Source organism: Vombatus ursinus, unplaced genomic scaffold, assembly GCF_900497805.2.
Source record: "Vombatus ursinus unplaced genomic scaffold, bare-nosed wombat genome assembly UNPS02014802.1, whole genome shotgun sequence".
Classification (NCBI taxonomy): Eukaryota; Metazoa; Chordata; class Mammalia; order Diprotodontia; family Vombatidae; genus Vombatus; species Vombatus ursinus.
Genome location: NW_020954580.1, coordinates 31,088,363 through 31,104,790, shown reverse-complemented (window position 1 = coordinate 31,104,790; position 16,428 = coordinate 31,088,363). Strand labels below are relative to the sequence as shown.

The 16,428-nt window shown below is 33.6% G+C and overlaps 1 protein-coding gene across 2 annotated transcripts in view; it reads right to left on the bottom strand.

The window, feature by feature from the left end:
* The window catches only part of SUGT1 (SGT1 homolog, MIS12 kinetochore complex assembly cochaperone), a 58,900-nt gene that overhangs the window by 29,685 nt on the left and 12,787 nt on the right, over positions 1-16,428 (bottom strand). For both annotated transcript variants that reach the window (XM_027873666.1, XM_027873667.1), the window contains exons 5-10: positions 14,802-14,872; positions 12,905-12,958; positions 12,168-12,190; positions 9,042-9,064; positions 6,030-6,126; positions 4,931-5,038 (exon numbers count right to left, since the gene is read on the bottom strand). In XM_027873666.1, coding sequence (XP_027729467.1) covers positions 4,931-5,038; positions 6,030-6,126; positions 9,042-9,064; positions 12,168-12,190; positions 12,905-12,958; positions 14,802-14,872 — 376 coding nt within the window. The remainder of the gene's footprint in view (positions 1-4,930; positions 5,039-6,029; positions 6,127-9,041; positions 9,065-12,167; positions 12,191-12,904; positions 12,959-14,801; positions 14,873-16,428) is intronic.

Genomic DNA, 16,428 nt, shown 5'->3' with positions numbered 1-16,428 from the left:
TATAGTGGTCTTTGAGCACTCCCTAAAAAGAAGGTCCCAACTCTATAGCCTACTGTGGCATTTATCACCCTTTATATTCCTGTCCCAACTAGTCCTTTCTTGGAATTTAGAGCTAGAAAGAACTGAGAGATTTAGGCTAGTTTCCTCATTTTACAGGAAACCAGGACCTACCAATGACTAACTCTAGGAAATCACTTCCAACTACTTCCCCTAAAAACTTTAACCAAACTGGATTACAAAGGCTTGAACAAAAGGTTTCCAAAGAAGAAATGCAACCTATCAACAACCATATGAAAAATTATCCAAATCACTAAGTTAACACCTCAAACACAACAAATTATCAATGTTAGAAAGGTAAAGTACACTGCAGGTGTATCTTATATATAATATAAAATAATATATCTTATTTATCATATATATGTATATATGTATTATATGTTTATATTTTATGTGTGTGCATGTGTATATGTGTGTATATATACATATATACATATACATACATACATACATGTATACACACACACATCTTGTTTATCTATATCTTTAGACTGAACAAAAGTTAGGTTTAACTAGCCTGAAATTTCAGAATCACAGAATCTTATAACTGGAAAAGAATTTAGAGATGATCAAATCGAAAGCCCTCATTCTAAAAGCAGAAAAAACTGAAGCCTAAAGAGGTTAAAAAAAAAAAAAGGCAGAGACATCCAAGCTAAATGATAATGAGCTGGATTCAAAACTGGCTGAATCTCCAGACCCAAAAAGTAGCCATTAATGAATTGATATCAACTTGGAAAAATGTCTCCAATGTTGCCCCATTCCCTCTCAGGACTCAGCAGGGGCACTGCCATGACCACAGATGCTGTCATTTAACTCTGCCCTTCCTCAAAAACAGGGAGTCACAAAGAACCAAAAATAGCCCCATATTCTGACTGTCAGGGTTTTACCAACCTTCAATTCAGCACTCCAGCTCCGGCTCTTGGGGATTGTGTTCCTTAAAGGTAAGCATTCACCATACCCAGTCCTAAAACTCCCACACAGATCTATCAGGATGCTTCCTGGACAGTTTCATACCATCATGTCCCCTTGCCGCCCCTTCGGTCTCCAAAACAGCACTCCAGCTTCTACCCTGGTCATCTGTGTTCTTGACTTATGAGACTTTATCATATCTCTAGTTTGACTCAGACCCACCAAACTGCTCTCCCTCCAACTTTATGACACTGCATAGTACACATACCCTCCTTTCACTCCTCCTCACCCTACCTCTCCCTTCCCACACCTCTAGCTATAGGAATAAAATTCAAATCAATACTACCATTTCTGGAAAGGACATGACAATCAATTACCCTATCATTCCACTCACCATTCCTATGACTTTCCAAAACAAAATACCTATCCCAGGCCACCATTTTCCTATATGTGTCATCTTCCCTATTAGACTGTAAGTTCCTTAAGGACAGGGATTGTATTTTTTTTTGTATTTGTATCCCCAGTGTTTAGCATAGTGCATGGCACATAGTAAGCACTTAATAAATGTCTTTTTATTCACTATTGATTCAGTACCCCAGGGATTTGTGCTTAGCCTTGTGCTACTTAACTTTTCTATCAGGATTTTGAGAAAAGTACAAAGGGCATACTTATAAAAAGACGACACAAAACTAAGAAGAAAACCTAACACAATGAATTCAAAGTCAGGACCGAAAAAGATCTTAGCAGCCTAGAGTATTGGGCCAAATCTAATAAGATGAAATTTTACAATGATACCTGTAAAAAGCTTTACCCTAGGCTTGAAAAAAATCACCTTCCTAAATATAAGACAGAAGAGGTATGGTCAGACAGAAATCCACAGGGAAAAGATCTGAGGGTTTTAAAGGACTGAAAGCTCAACATGAATCCATATTATGAAATAGTAGGCAGGAAAATTAATGCACTCAGGCTACATTAGGCAGAGTCCAGGACTAGGGAGGTTAGAGCAAGGTGTGGTGGGGAGAGCAGGACATTTGGAGTCAGTAAGACCAGAGGTTAAATCTCTCCTCAGACATCTACTAGCTGTGTAACTCTGGATAGGACACAACCTCTCCTGTCTCAGATTCCTCATCCATAAAACAGGGATAACAGTATGTATCCCATTTTTGCTCATCCTAACATTATGTTAAAAGCAAGGTATTGACATCATGACCTCCCACAAAACTTTCAGAACCAAGAAGTTTCTCTTAAAGAAACAGAAGTAAAATCTTTCCATTCCTCAGTGGATTCAAATGAAAAATGGCCATAAGAGAAGCTCAAAAAGCTTATCTCAACTCAAAGAGCAGACAGTGGAGATGGACCAGGCTAGGTTTATCAAGAATTTTACATACTTATTCTGTACCAAATTCAAACACCTTGTCATGACACTATACCCTTATAAGTAATTACAACTGTCCTCTCATTGAGAAGCTATCTGAAAATATTTTTTAAATATTATTGTTGAAGAGACTGAGCTATTCACTCCCATTAATTTATCAGACTTTAAAACAGATTTTTAAAGCTAGAAGGGGCTTTACCTATCCTTTTAGTCACTAGGCTCACAGTCTGGTAGAATTCCTCAACTCCTCATTCTCCCTCACCTACCTCTGCAGTGCATCAGCTGCCAAGTATTGTCAAGTCTACCTCCTCAGCAATTCTCTCATCCACCAATCAATATAACAACAGGTAAGAAAGCCAAAACCCTGGTATACATCTTTATCACCTTTTGACTGGGCTATTCCAATAGTCCCCTAATTAGTCTCCATGCCAGGTGTTTCTACCCTCTCCAATCTATTCTCCAGAGAGCTACCGGTGATGTTCATATAGCAAAGATCTAACTATGTCACTATCCTGTTCATAAATAAATTGCAGTGGCTCTCTATTACCCTTAGTATCAAATACAAACCCTTCAGTGTATTGTTTAAAGTCTTTTACAATATGGCTTCAGCCATACCCCACTTCAATCACTCTGCTTTCCAGACAAACTAATCTACTTGGTCTTCCTTGTTCAAATCATTCCATCTCCTACTTTATCCTTTTGCACAGACTGTCCATTATCCTCATAATGCACTTCCTCCTTACCTCTGGCCCTTAAAATCCCTAAATTCCTTCAAAACTTAGTTCAAGCATCACCTCTTACACAAGGCTTTTCTTAATCAGCCTAACTCCCAAGTGCTAGTTCCTCTCCACTCTAAAATTATCTTGTATTTTCTGTGTGTATGTATACATGTACACACACAGAGATACACATGCACACAATTGTGTGCAGATGCATGTGTCTGTATATACACACACATAAATACATATAAAGGTATAGATTTGTATGCACACACAATGTTCCCCTAATACAATGTAAACTGCATGATAGTAGGATTGGTAGCAGAGGATGTTTTATCTTTGTGTTCTTATCCCCAGGGCCCACCTGGCACATAATGGGGGCTTAATAAAGGCTTATTAATGGATCAAGTCCTTCACTTTAAGGAAAGAAAATTGAGGCCAAAGATTTTATGACTTCCCCTGGTTCATAAGGTTAATTTTTAATTAATTTGAGCAAGGACTAGAATTCAGGTCAATTAACTTCCAATACACGCTCTTCCCAGAATATTAGTCTCCATGTTTTGACTGTCATCTGATTTGCACTCTAATTTTGGATGCTGACAATTATTTGAACATGTTTATGCAAAATCTGTATAAGGTAACAAAGAGTCAACTAAAGTAACAGGCAGGGGCATCTAGGTGGTGCAGTGGGTAGACCACCAGCCCTGGAGTCAGAAAGACGTGCGTTCAAATCCAGTCTCAGACATTTACTAGCTGTGTGACCCTACACAAGTCACTCAAAGCCAATTGCCACCCTCACCCTCCTCAAAAAGTAATGTGCATTGAAATTGTAATCTAAATGATTTACTATTCCCTCATTTAATTAAGGCAAAGAAATTTTAAGTTTCAATTATAGTAATTTTTTTAAATAAATAAAATTTGCAAAGCCCTTTACAAAACCTTAAAGTGCTATATAAATGCTATCATCATCACCATCACTATTATTATTAAAAATAAACAGGAATAATGCTGATGTAATGATAGTGTTTTATGACAGGATGACCAATGGTAATAAGATAATACATGAAAACAAGTAGATTTATGTATTCATGGGAAGAGAGCTTTTCAGTGATAGAGGTAACAAATAAAAACCAGACTCCTTAGCTTGACACACATAGACCTCCACAACTGAAACCAAAAGATGTTCCATCCAAAATGAACTACTTACCAATCCAGAAACATGTTCTAATCTTTCCCACCTTCATGTCTTTGCTCATATCATTCCCCACTGGTGCTGCTGCCCTCCCTCACTATCTCTACCTCAGGTTTTCAGGTACCTGGTGATTGGCTGAGTTTCAAAGACCACATAATTCACAAGGCCTTCTGTGATACCCTCAGTCGGAAAAGATCCCTCCCACTTCTGAATTCTCATGGATTTAACTATACCTCTCCAAGACAAAGCTAAATATAAATGTACAGTTTATCTGGGTGCATATCTACTAGATCTTTTGCACATGCCCCCTGAGGGACAGGACTTATTTTCCTCTGTACCACACATAGTACAGTGCTTTACAACAGTGGATATTTGATATTTGTTGAATCCAATTTTCAATCCTTAATTACATTTAATACTTTAGAACTTTAATACATGCACCACAGTTACACAAAAGTCAACAAATGCAATAACAACAATTAAAAATCACATTTTACTTAGTAACAGAGTTTAACCAAAGTTTTTGATACCCAAACTAGGTTATTTCTCAGTTAATGTCTTAAAAAAAAGAATATTAATACTACCTTTTAGAATTAAAACCACTTGAAAATTTGTATGGATAGTTTTATCGTTTTAAATAATTATTATTAGCAATTAACCCTTTCAAAATGCTTTTACCTTTGTCGAAAGTATTTTAAAGGTGCTCTGTTCAGGTACTATAGGATGAATAAGTGAAAGCTTTAAACTATAGTCCTCTCCAGATGGAAGTTTCACCACTGCAGACAACTATTGAATAAAAATATTATTAAACTTTAGTGTAATATTCATATTAAATTTAGCTCTAAGAACGTGACTAGGGATAATATTATTCAAATGAAATATCAGATCTAAGGTAGAAACCTCAAAATATTTCATTTTTCAAGTTAGTATCAGATATATGAATTCAAATGTGAACTATCTGGGGCAGCTAGGTGGCGCAGTGGATAGAGTACCGGCCCTAAAGTCAGGAGGACCCGAGTTCAAATCCAGCCTCAGACCAAACACTTGACACTTACTAGCTGTGTGACCCTGGGCAAGTCACTTAACCCCAACTGCCTTAAAAAAAAAATAGAAAAGCTCATAGACATTACTTTAAAAAAAAAAGTGAACTAGAAAACAAAAAAATAGAAAATATTTCAAAGAAAAAAAAAACTTTTCCACCATACTAACATTCTTCCACTCTAATTTTCCTCCATTACTATGAATAGAAAGGAATGATTAAAAAGTACCTACCTACGTTTCATGTTTGAATCTCAAGAAAACTTATCAAAAACAGATTAATACTCATAATTTCATTTAATTCTGCACCGCACATTATACACCACCAAATTTAGCTAATCTGCAAATAGCCACCAAGTCACCACATATTCACTAAGGATACACTGAGATTTAAAATCTCTATAGATTTCAAAAATAAAAACTAGAACCACTATACATAAACATACTACATAAGAAAATAACACATTTTTCAGCATGATAAATTGGTTCTGTACTAAATTTCAAAGCCAGAAAGAATAAAAAAATTGTTTTTAAAAAGTGTACCTACACCTATGGTATGATTTGTCATGTCATTGAGCCCATGATAATTTTAAACTTAAAAACAATCCTTAATGATCAGTCTAGATTTTTTACATTAGTTCAGGTAAAAAATAGGAGTAATGTGCATATACTATATTTGCAGTCAATACTATTTAAGATGAACAAGCAATTGCAAATAAGGTTCAAAGAAAGTAATCACCTCATTTTCTGAAAACAGCACATTTATGTTATTCTTCTGAACATTCCTGATCATAAGTGTAATGATTACTTGAGATTCTGTTTGGTACCAGTCATACCTTTAAAAGTAAGCACAAAGAATTCCAACCAGATAAGAGACTTAAAAACCAAACTGAACTATAGAAAAGATAAAAGAAATGGAATTAAAGTAATTATAACAACTGTGGAGGAGAGATGAATTGTGTTCATTGTGACAAATAGAAGGAATCATTAGGAACAAGACAGATGCACTTAACTACATGAAAGTCAAAATATATGTGCAATAAAATTCAACTTAACACAAAGAAAAACAAAATAGACTGGAAAATATATTTACAGCAAAAATTCATCTAAAATACATCACAATGTTAAAAAAAAAAAAGGTCACTGATAATTCCAAATCCACGGGAGGTAAATGGCAAAAAAGATATGAACAATTTTTCAAAAAAACATAAATTGTTAATAAGCACTTAAAACCTACCTCATACCCATCAAATTGGCAAAATAACTAAATTCAAAGAAACTTAATCCTATTAGGGTTGTAAGGAAATATGTATACTCATTCATTGACTGGAGAAATGAAAACTTGCATAATCTTTTTAGAGAACAATCTGGTAATACACAGCAAAAGTTATAAAAATAGTCTCATTCTTTTACCCAATAATTCCATGGTTGAATATATACTGTGAAAGGCTTATGAAAAACAAAATAAAGGGTAACATGCTGAAAGATGTTCATAGTAACTTTACATATCATTGCAAAAAACTAGAAACAACCTAAATATACAATAACAGAGGAATAGTTAGATAAATTAAAGGGAATCAAATAAAATAGAATACTTTAACGCAGTTCAGACTAACAAGTATGAGGAAGATAAAGAATCTAGAAAAACTTAGGTAATAATGCAAAGTGAAAAGATCAAATTGGGAGGAATAGAGTACATACTAACTATGAATATATAAGTGAATGAGAATGAAGAGAATCCAAAGGAGTACTGAAAAAAATGCTATGCAACTTTGTACATTGAAATTAAGTTAAATGTAAGTAGATACTAAGTAATTTTAGTTGTGCTGATACTCACTGTTGTTTTTAAGAAAACATTTAAAGTTTTAAAAGGATAAAAGTAAACACAAAAACATAATTCATTCATATAGTCGGAATTCAAAAAAAAATTTATAATATAGAAATAGATGTTACATTTTAGTTCTCTGTCTAACCCCTATCATAAGATCACTTGAAGTATTTGCTTCCAAAACAAGGAAGACCAGTTACCAATTAATTTACACACAAAAATCACTGCTTCTCTTTGTCATTTTATCAAGGGGGGGCGGGGGGGGGGGAGGAAACCTGTCCTCTTAAAAATAGCAAGGGCTCCACCTAGAGGGACAAAACAGCAAAGCAAGTTTCTGGTTATTGTAGGTAATACCAGCAAAGAACGGCACGGATAATCCAAAATACCCTGTCAAGTTGTTGGGGAAATTAATATGATTTTATAAGTGGCACTCCTAATTGTATTTTGCTTAAGCAAATATTAAATGATTTTCTTTTTATTCCCTCAATACATACCAAGTGATGATAGATACAAGTTCAAAGAATGTTAAAATGATAAAAGGAAACCATCCTAGAAACAACTAAGTTATTTACTAATCTATAGATAGAACTGAGTAATTACAAAGCTCACAACTAGGAGGAATGTCACTGAGTGCTTCTTCACTGTTTTCACACCACAGCAGTCAAAGTAGGGTTCTAATTCTGTCTAGTTTTAGCATCAAAGTTGTCAATACTCAGAGATTGTTTTTCTTCTGCATTACTTTATGCTTAAACAGTGTCATGAACATACACATAAATATTCTGTGGTGATTATAGTGCTGGTCAAGCCCAAGGGCCCATGTTTCTATTCTCTTACACTGGCCACCTCATCCCCGATCTTTTCTTTTCTACTAAGAACATGACAAAAGTAGAATACTCTGTTAAAATTTTCAACCTGCTTTACTTATGTTGAAATGAACCTTCATTAAATGGATTATGTGGCAAAAGGAATCCAAATCTTCCCTAAAAAACACAGAAAAGACCTAGAACAGACTTAAGTTATATTTTTTCCAGTTCAAAATATACAGAGTGGCAAATATATTAATAAACTGAAATATTTGGTAGTCTTCCATCATCACCTACCAGTTTTTCACCAGTTTAAATTTTTATTATCAATGCTGCGCCCGTATTTCCTATACTCCTTAATCAACTAACCTGGAAAACAGATACAAGCTTGACCAAACAAAAAAATTTTCATGAAAATCCAAAATTATTGGAAAAGTCGAGTACCTGTAATAACCAAGGTGGTATGTGCTTTCCTATTCCCATCTTCCTTTCTCTTCCAGTGAGAAAAGAATGTATCTAAATAGTTTATCAGCAGAGGCATGGGAAGCATAATTAACCCAGAACAGCAACTACCGAACAGCAACTACTAACTGTCAGGGGGAGGACCAGCTCACAAGCAGTTTATTGCTTATCCTTAAACAACAATTAGTCTTCTGTCTGGGATGGCCCTGAGCAACTGCCACTCTTATTTTGCTAAAAGTGTTTCTAAGAAAATTTCACAGTGAAAAAAAGTAAAATGAGAGTTATAATTTATTAAATTTCCACAGGACTTACCATTGGTTTTCTTACCTTGGCATTACTAATTTGCTTAGCTACTACACTATTAGACTTTATTAGACTTTAAGAGAAGGAAGCTGACTGTTCTAATTTATGGAAAGGTGATGAAGGAACAAATATGAAATTATGTGAAATAACCTCAAGATTAAAATAAATTAAAGACAGGGTTATTTGAGCTAAATTGAAATATTAATACTAATCACCAAACACTCTTGGAATTAATTTTAGCAATCCCATGGTGAAATAAAAAAGCAGAAGGTTATTTTAAAATCATAGAATGAAACCTTCAATAACAACACACTTTACTGAACAACCTAACACTTTTTAGAAATAAAATACTTACTTGATTTTTGATTGCTGGGTTTGCTGTTGTACAATCCAATTGTGGCATGTTGAATTAAAAAAAATTTGCAAGTTAGACTGGCAATTGTACATTAAAATGCATTTACTTTCAAACTTTATATTTAACAGTTTGTTAAACTACATTGATAATGGAAAAGCTAAATGAAAACTTGATTCAAAAATAAAAAGTCTCTATTTTTATTATTATATTACATAGGGAAAATATTATACAGGGAAAAAAACCGTAAACACTAATTGTGTTGCATTTGTTTTGCAAATACCTTGTGTCTATTTATATGCAAACATGTGGAATCCCTCCAGTAATTTTCTTAAAAGTAAGGTTCATCTTGCCTTTATTGCTGTATCCCCAGGGCCTGGCACATAATAAGTTAGTAATAAATGCTTGCTGGTTGACTGGATGAAAAATGGCTAACAAACTGTGGTTTATAAATGTAATGGAATACTACTATGTGATAAGTAATGTGGAAAATAAGGAATTCAGAGAAACAGGAAAGTTTACATGAAATAATAAGGTAAGGAGAATCAAGAGAGAAATACATACCAAAACTACAATAAGGTAAATGAAAGCAACACTAAAAGATATCTCAAGTCAGAGTTAATACAGTGACTAGCCTTGGTTCCAAAAGTCACTAATGATGTATATATGTCCTTCCTCTCAGCAGAGGTGGTAGACTACAAGTGCAGTATATTGCATACACTATAATACGAAACTGCTAGATGGTTCTCATTTAACAGCTTTTCTTTCTTATAAAGTAGGGTTCTAGTGGTAGGGGAAGATTATGAGGAAGTGACAGTAGTACCATAAATCATTTTTTTAAAAGAAAAAATAAAGGAAAACTTTTATAAAAAAAATTAAAAGGAAGGTAGGTATTTTAGGACTTTTAAATTGTGACACTTATTCTTATTTACATAATATGCATCCTTAGATTAAAGGAAACATTACTGTTCTTAAAAAAAAAAAGGAAAGTCTTGACCATTTTCATGACTTTATAAGTATCTTTCAATTTCATAAAAGATTGTTTTTCTTCTGGGCAATAAATTGGGCATGAAAAGAAAGGGAAAAGATACAAAAGAAGCAACAATTAGAAAATGCTAATTCTAAAGAAGATATACTAACTTCCTGAACTGAAACTGAAAAGTCACAATTTACACATATACATATGTGTAACGTTCAAAAGTTTCTGTGAGCCGAAACAGAAATATTTCCATGGTATCCTTTATGATATCTTACTCAACTAAATACTCTCTATCCTATGCATTGAACACTGGTCAGGGAATCGAATATGGTATTCACCAGGCTCCCAAAGACATGCCTGTGAGTCAATGGGATGAAATTAAAGACTAGTTATAATAGGTCCTGGGTCAATGCTAAAACCAAGTAATACTATGGTGTTGTATCAGGTAGGGAAAGGTAGGGGACAAAAAATCCAAGATTAAACTGAGAATATGAATCTGTCCTAAAACCACTGTCCAGAGAATAAATTGAGAAGTATTTGGTAGTTTACAAAATTCAATGGAGATGTTGTACATCTCTGGTGGTGTTGTACATCTCTGGTGGTGTTAAGAGAATATGGGTTGAAATTCAAAAGCACAGGTACTTATAATACTAAATTTTGCTGGGTTTGCAAATCTCCTACAGCTAACAAAAATCTTGTCACTATCCAACCACTATCAGGTGGAAATTAAGAATTAATGCAACTAAAAGGGTATTATGGTTAAACATCAGTTCAGAAAGGACAAAGGATGGACTAATAAGAGGCAATAGCATTAAAAGGATTTTGGTCCTGTTCCCCCCACCCCATGGATGGGGTAGCAAGTGTGGAGGGAGAGAATTTAAATGCTTGTTGAGAAAAATGAAATGTGATTTTTTCTTTAAAGAGTAAAGCTACAAGAGATAAAGAGGGAGCATGTGAAGATGATGGCAAAAATGATAGTCCCAGAAAATAAAAAAAGGCTAAGAATATGCTACAATTTGGGCATCTAGTTCTAATCTCTGCACTATGAATTTTTCATTATATCAAACTGTTTCATTTAGGGCAGAACAAAGAGAGGATTGCATAACAAAATAATTTCAATATAAAGTGAAACAAAAACTATAAAATCTCAATTTTAATGTATTCAATAATAAAAGTATTGCCGAGGCTTTAGAAAACTTGAATATTTACTCTCAAAAGCAACTATAACAATGATTTTTCAGTCATATTTGTATTATTAACTTTTACTGATATAAATAAATGCCAAGACTAAAGTCCAAACTTGGGTTAATAAACATTATTGATAACAATATGTATTTTTCCAAGATAAGCTAACAATAGTAAAAACCAAATATTAATAGAAATATTAGTTTAAATTAATTGAAATATGTGCTGACTTCTTTCATGTTAGCCATAGAATAATAGCCCCACTTGATAAAGCTGGTAGAGACTGAAGATTTTATTCAACTCTAACATTAGCTAAATTCAATAAAGACAACAGAAATCTAAGCCAAAAATTTGGGCATGTCCACTCAATTTCACTGAACACCAATTGAATACCTATTCAAGGTAAGGTGTTAAGCATTAGACACAAATATATTTTAAAATGTGAATTAACCCACTAAGTGCTTCTCAGGAAACAATTTGTTTAAATATCTTACTAATATAAGTGGGGAAAAAAGAGAAAAGAATATATATTTGAAAACATCAAAACATTAAATCAATGTTTTGTGCAAACTAACAGCATTAAAACATTCCAAACTAATTTCCACAAGTGAAAGTTTCTATATAAAAATATCAGCCAAGAACAGAATTTAATTTCAATTTTTAAATAATGAACAGCTAGGGGGCAGCTAGGTGCAGCAGTGGATAGAGCACCAGCCCCGAAGTCAGGAGGACCTGAGTTCAAATCCAGCCTCAGACCAAACACTTGACACGTACAAGCTGTGTGACCTTGGGCAAGTCACTTAACCCAGATTGCCTCACTTAAAAAAAAAAAATGAACAGCTAATATACCATAAGTACTGACCATTTAACTAAGAAACTCTTCATCCTAAATCCTGTCATATACATATTTAACACTTAAAATAAAACTTAAAAAAAGATAATAAAAATAAAAATGCAGGGCTTACCATTCCAGGTTCTGATACTACTTCTAAAAGATAAAATGACACATTTTCAGGCACAATCAACACGCTTAAAATCAACTGTATATACATTTCTTTAATGGGTCAAGATAACAATTACATATCATTCAAATAGTTTATGCCTATCTTCTATGCATTTTCAATTGAGAGAGAAAGTCTTTTAGGTACCAGGGTTATCTTTAGTTCATTGGTATACTCATACCATACCACTCCAATTCAAGTAATTTCCAATCTCCATTCCATTGTCAGTATAATACAATGTACAAATCTGAAACTAGTAAGCCTATTTCCATGAATACCTAAAGGGTACATAAATCTCACTTAATATTTTATATATATTTAATGTTTCCAAAAACTATGTTAGATAAACAATATGAGAGGAAGAATTTAGTCCCACAAAAACATTATAAATGGAATATCAGCCACATAGCATTACAAAATTTCACAACCTTACAGTGGAGTTTACTTATAAAAAATCAATTTTATAGAACTTTTTTTTAAATAAAACATTAGTAATCTTAATACAAAATTATTTTAGTTGGGGCAACTTTGTACATTATAATTAAATCGTTTAAAAAATCAGAGGCCATCAAATTTTTTAAAATATTAAGTTCAAAGGATACAGAAATTATTAAAAATCACTCCAGGGAGACAAAATCAATTAATTACTTTGAGAAATCTAACTAGTTTAATAACTATGAAATGCACAAAGCTATACTTACTATTTTTAGTTTCTTGACATCTTTTAATCCAGATGTTGAAAGTATTATCTGTATCTGAAAAGTAATGACTTCATTTTAATACACTATATCTAACCAACTTAAAAAATACAAGCATCTGCCCTTTAAGCAACTGTTACTTTGGTTATGGCTAAATGGAAAACTCAATTTAATCTCTAGTTATTTGTAAAGAATTTGTTTTAGCAGCATAATTTTTTTTAAACTACAAATTCCCATTATTTCACTAGATAAACAAATATAACCTACAGCTTTTCTCCTGACCACTTACTTTCATAAAAACCTCCTACCATACAATTGGAATACAAATATAATTCTGCTCCCTACATCAGGGTTCTCTGTCATTCATTTGGATTAGCATGGGGACTTGACATCTAGTAGCAGGTTCCTCATTTTCCAACTGGGTCTTAGGGAACTTCTTTGGCCCTAAGTTCTTTATTTTTTAGTGTGCAGCTACTTCCTCTTGTCTCTCCTCTTATAACTCTCCTACTGGTTTTACCTGTCCTTTAAACTGATTTGGCTTTGCCATCACTGCCAACAATGAGAAACAGCTTTGACCACAACCACGTAAAAGAAATGGTGGAAGCAGAGTTGCCCAAGGAGAGGGAAGCAGCAAATATATATTAATATATCTGCATTTGTGCATACAAACAAAAAAAAAGTCATTAAAAAAGAACCCTTCAGAAAACCTAGAACAACGTAATGCATAAGTACCTATAGTGCCTAAAAAGGTAATGTGCCCATAGGAAAGAAGAGTAGACCCTAAAACTGAATAATCCTTCCAATATTTAAAACATTCACACACTTACAACAGACAACACATTTCATTATTAACAGTAGTATCAACACTTTAGTACTATTCCTAAATAATGATTTCCAAAGTTATTTCATATCAGCCTGGTTCAGACCTAAAGACTCAGATATACTTCCCTCATATTCAACAAAAAATAACTGCTTATTAAATTGAATCAAGCCCTTTTGTAAAACGCACAGAAGACAGCACTGGATAAAAGACACTGTTCAAACACTCTAGAATAGGAAATATAATACATATTGTGTAATTTTTGATAATTTATATCATGAGACAAAATAAAAACATGAGTGTGCTAAAAAGTTAGGGCTTCATATTTTAGAATTCTCTACAGACCAATTCAAAAGTAGTAATAGTGTCAGTAATTCAAGGTAAATAATAATAATAATATGTTGTGCTCGTTATGAATATAACCCAAGTTACTATTAAATGCTTTGAATTGGTTTTCTAGTGATGAACACAGCCTTTAAGTGTTATAATTTTGGCTTTTACAAAATCATTTCTATATTTATACCTAAATAGTCAAACCTCTGTAATAAATTCTACACATGCATCTCAACTTAAAAGAGTTGGGATGATTAATGCCATTCTATTCTAATTTATTGGTTCCCCCCCCCCTACTTATCCTTTACCATAATAACTGCCTGAATCCACAATTTACTTCTCTGGAAAAGCCTTTGCTGAAATATTTTCCACCTCACTAAGTCAGAGCAGAAACTGATAATGAATTTATGCTAAACAAAACAAGCACAAGCTAAACCATTCTGACTTATAAATAACACGATCAGTCTGAAACAGGAGAAAACATTTCTTGAGTTTTTATAGCTTTGTTTTCTAAAGTCGGAAAGTTCACACTCTGTTTCAAAAGCTAGAGAAAGACTCTGGCTAATTATTTTTAAAATTAACTCATTTGATAATCACCATGAAATGCCATGAAGAGGAAAAAAAATAAGCCTTACTTTGCAATCAATTTAAAATTGCACTAAATAAATCTAGATGTAAACACTTATAGTCACAACTAATTCAAACATCTGAAATACTGGATGAATTTAGTGTAGTTCTGTTACTTACCATCTAATTTATGTCCTTCTGTGAAACTCTCTAGAGCCTCAGCATAGTTTTTTTCATGGTATTCACCTATCCTGGCATGAGTACATGAAAACAAAACAAATGAAAGACAACAAGTTGTTAGTTGTTAAATGATAAAACTATTTTTTCCAGCAAGCTCATACGAAAAATTCTTTTCCACAACATCTTAGTAAAACCAAAATAAGTAAGACCAGTATCCTGATGACAATTAAAAAACCAAATACCATTTTGGGGGATAAAAAAGGTTTCAAAAATAAGTTTGTAGGGTTTCTCCTTCTATGCTGGGTAATTGAAGTTCAAATCTATCTATATGGCATTTTAACATTTACAAAGTACTTTACCTACAACCTCAGAGGCTGTGTTAAACGTGGAGGGATGGGGAAGATGACACATACAAACAAGCTCCCCTTCCTGACTCAGGTCCAGTTCTCTTTTTACTACATCACATTGCCTAGAGGCAGTAGTTTATGTTTCTGACTTAACAACGTGAGACACCAAAACAAAATGATGTGAGATTTGTGTCTTCAGAGAAGTTTAATGTCAAAGTATACATTTTGGGCATTCGGTGGCACTGCACTGTGTTACATAGCATGGTCACAAAATAACAATGTTCTGGCTAAGCCCCTCAAACCACTAGCCCACTTATGACCAGAATCCTCGTTCTGATTCTTCTCAGCACCACCAACGAACTGAAGATCCTTTTGACACACAGAAGAGGGCTATACGGTGAGCACCTCAGGCAAGAGTTGTTAACTTTCTTTGTGTCTGGGACCCTTTTAGCAGTCTGGGAAAACTTATGAACCCCTAATCAGAATGTTTTACATGCATAAAAAAATAGGTTTACAAAACAAACGAAGTATACTGAATATATAGTTTTCAAAATATTTTTAAATAACACGAGAATAAGGATTACTCAATCCCCCTGGATTATCTTCTCAAAACTGACTCAATATAAGCAAAATGGTATAATCTGACCCCTTTTCAATGAGCCACATTACATGACAGAATCCCAGAAACACACGAAATTAGAAGAGACCTCAGAAGCTTTCAAGTAGGACCTAATCATGAAAGGAACTCCCTGATTACAACACATATTTCATTTCTTTAGCACTTCAAAGTCATCAAAGTGCTTTAGTAAAGCCATATTAATGAGCCCCACAATGACCCTGTGAAGTAGGTATTCAAGTATTACCCTTGTTTGACAGATGAGGAAACTGAGGCTCAGAGACAGATGAAGTGACCCAAAGCCACAAAGGTTAGATTTCAGATTCCTGACGAAGTCTTGCACTGTATCCACTATGCCACGTGCCTCTCCCCAAACACACGTTTTTAAAATTGTTCACGGAAGAAGAGCAGGAGAAACATTTAAGGACAGAGTGAACCAAAGTGGACGGTGACCAAAAAAGGGATAAATTCATTCAACAATACCTAAGTTCATTAATTCTTTAAAAAAAAAACTATTGTAAATAAGTTTGTTATTACCATATTCCTGACTTTAACACAAAACAATTGTAAACTGTATTTGAAATGAAGTTAGTCACCTATCACCTGCAACATTTCACTAAAATTCATTATCATGTCATGAATATTACAGTTTCAGTATAAATCT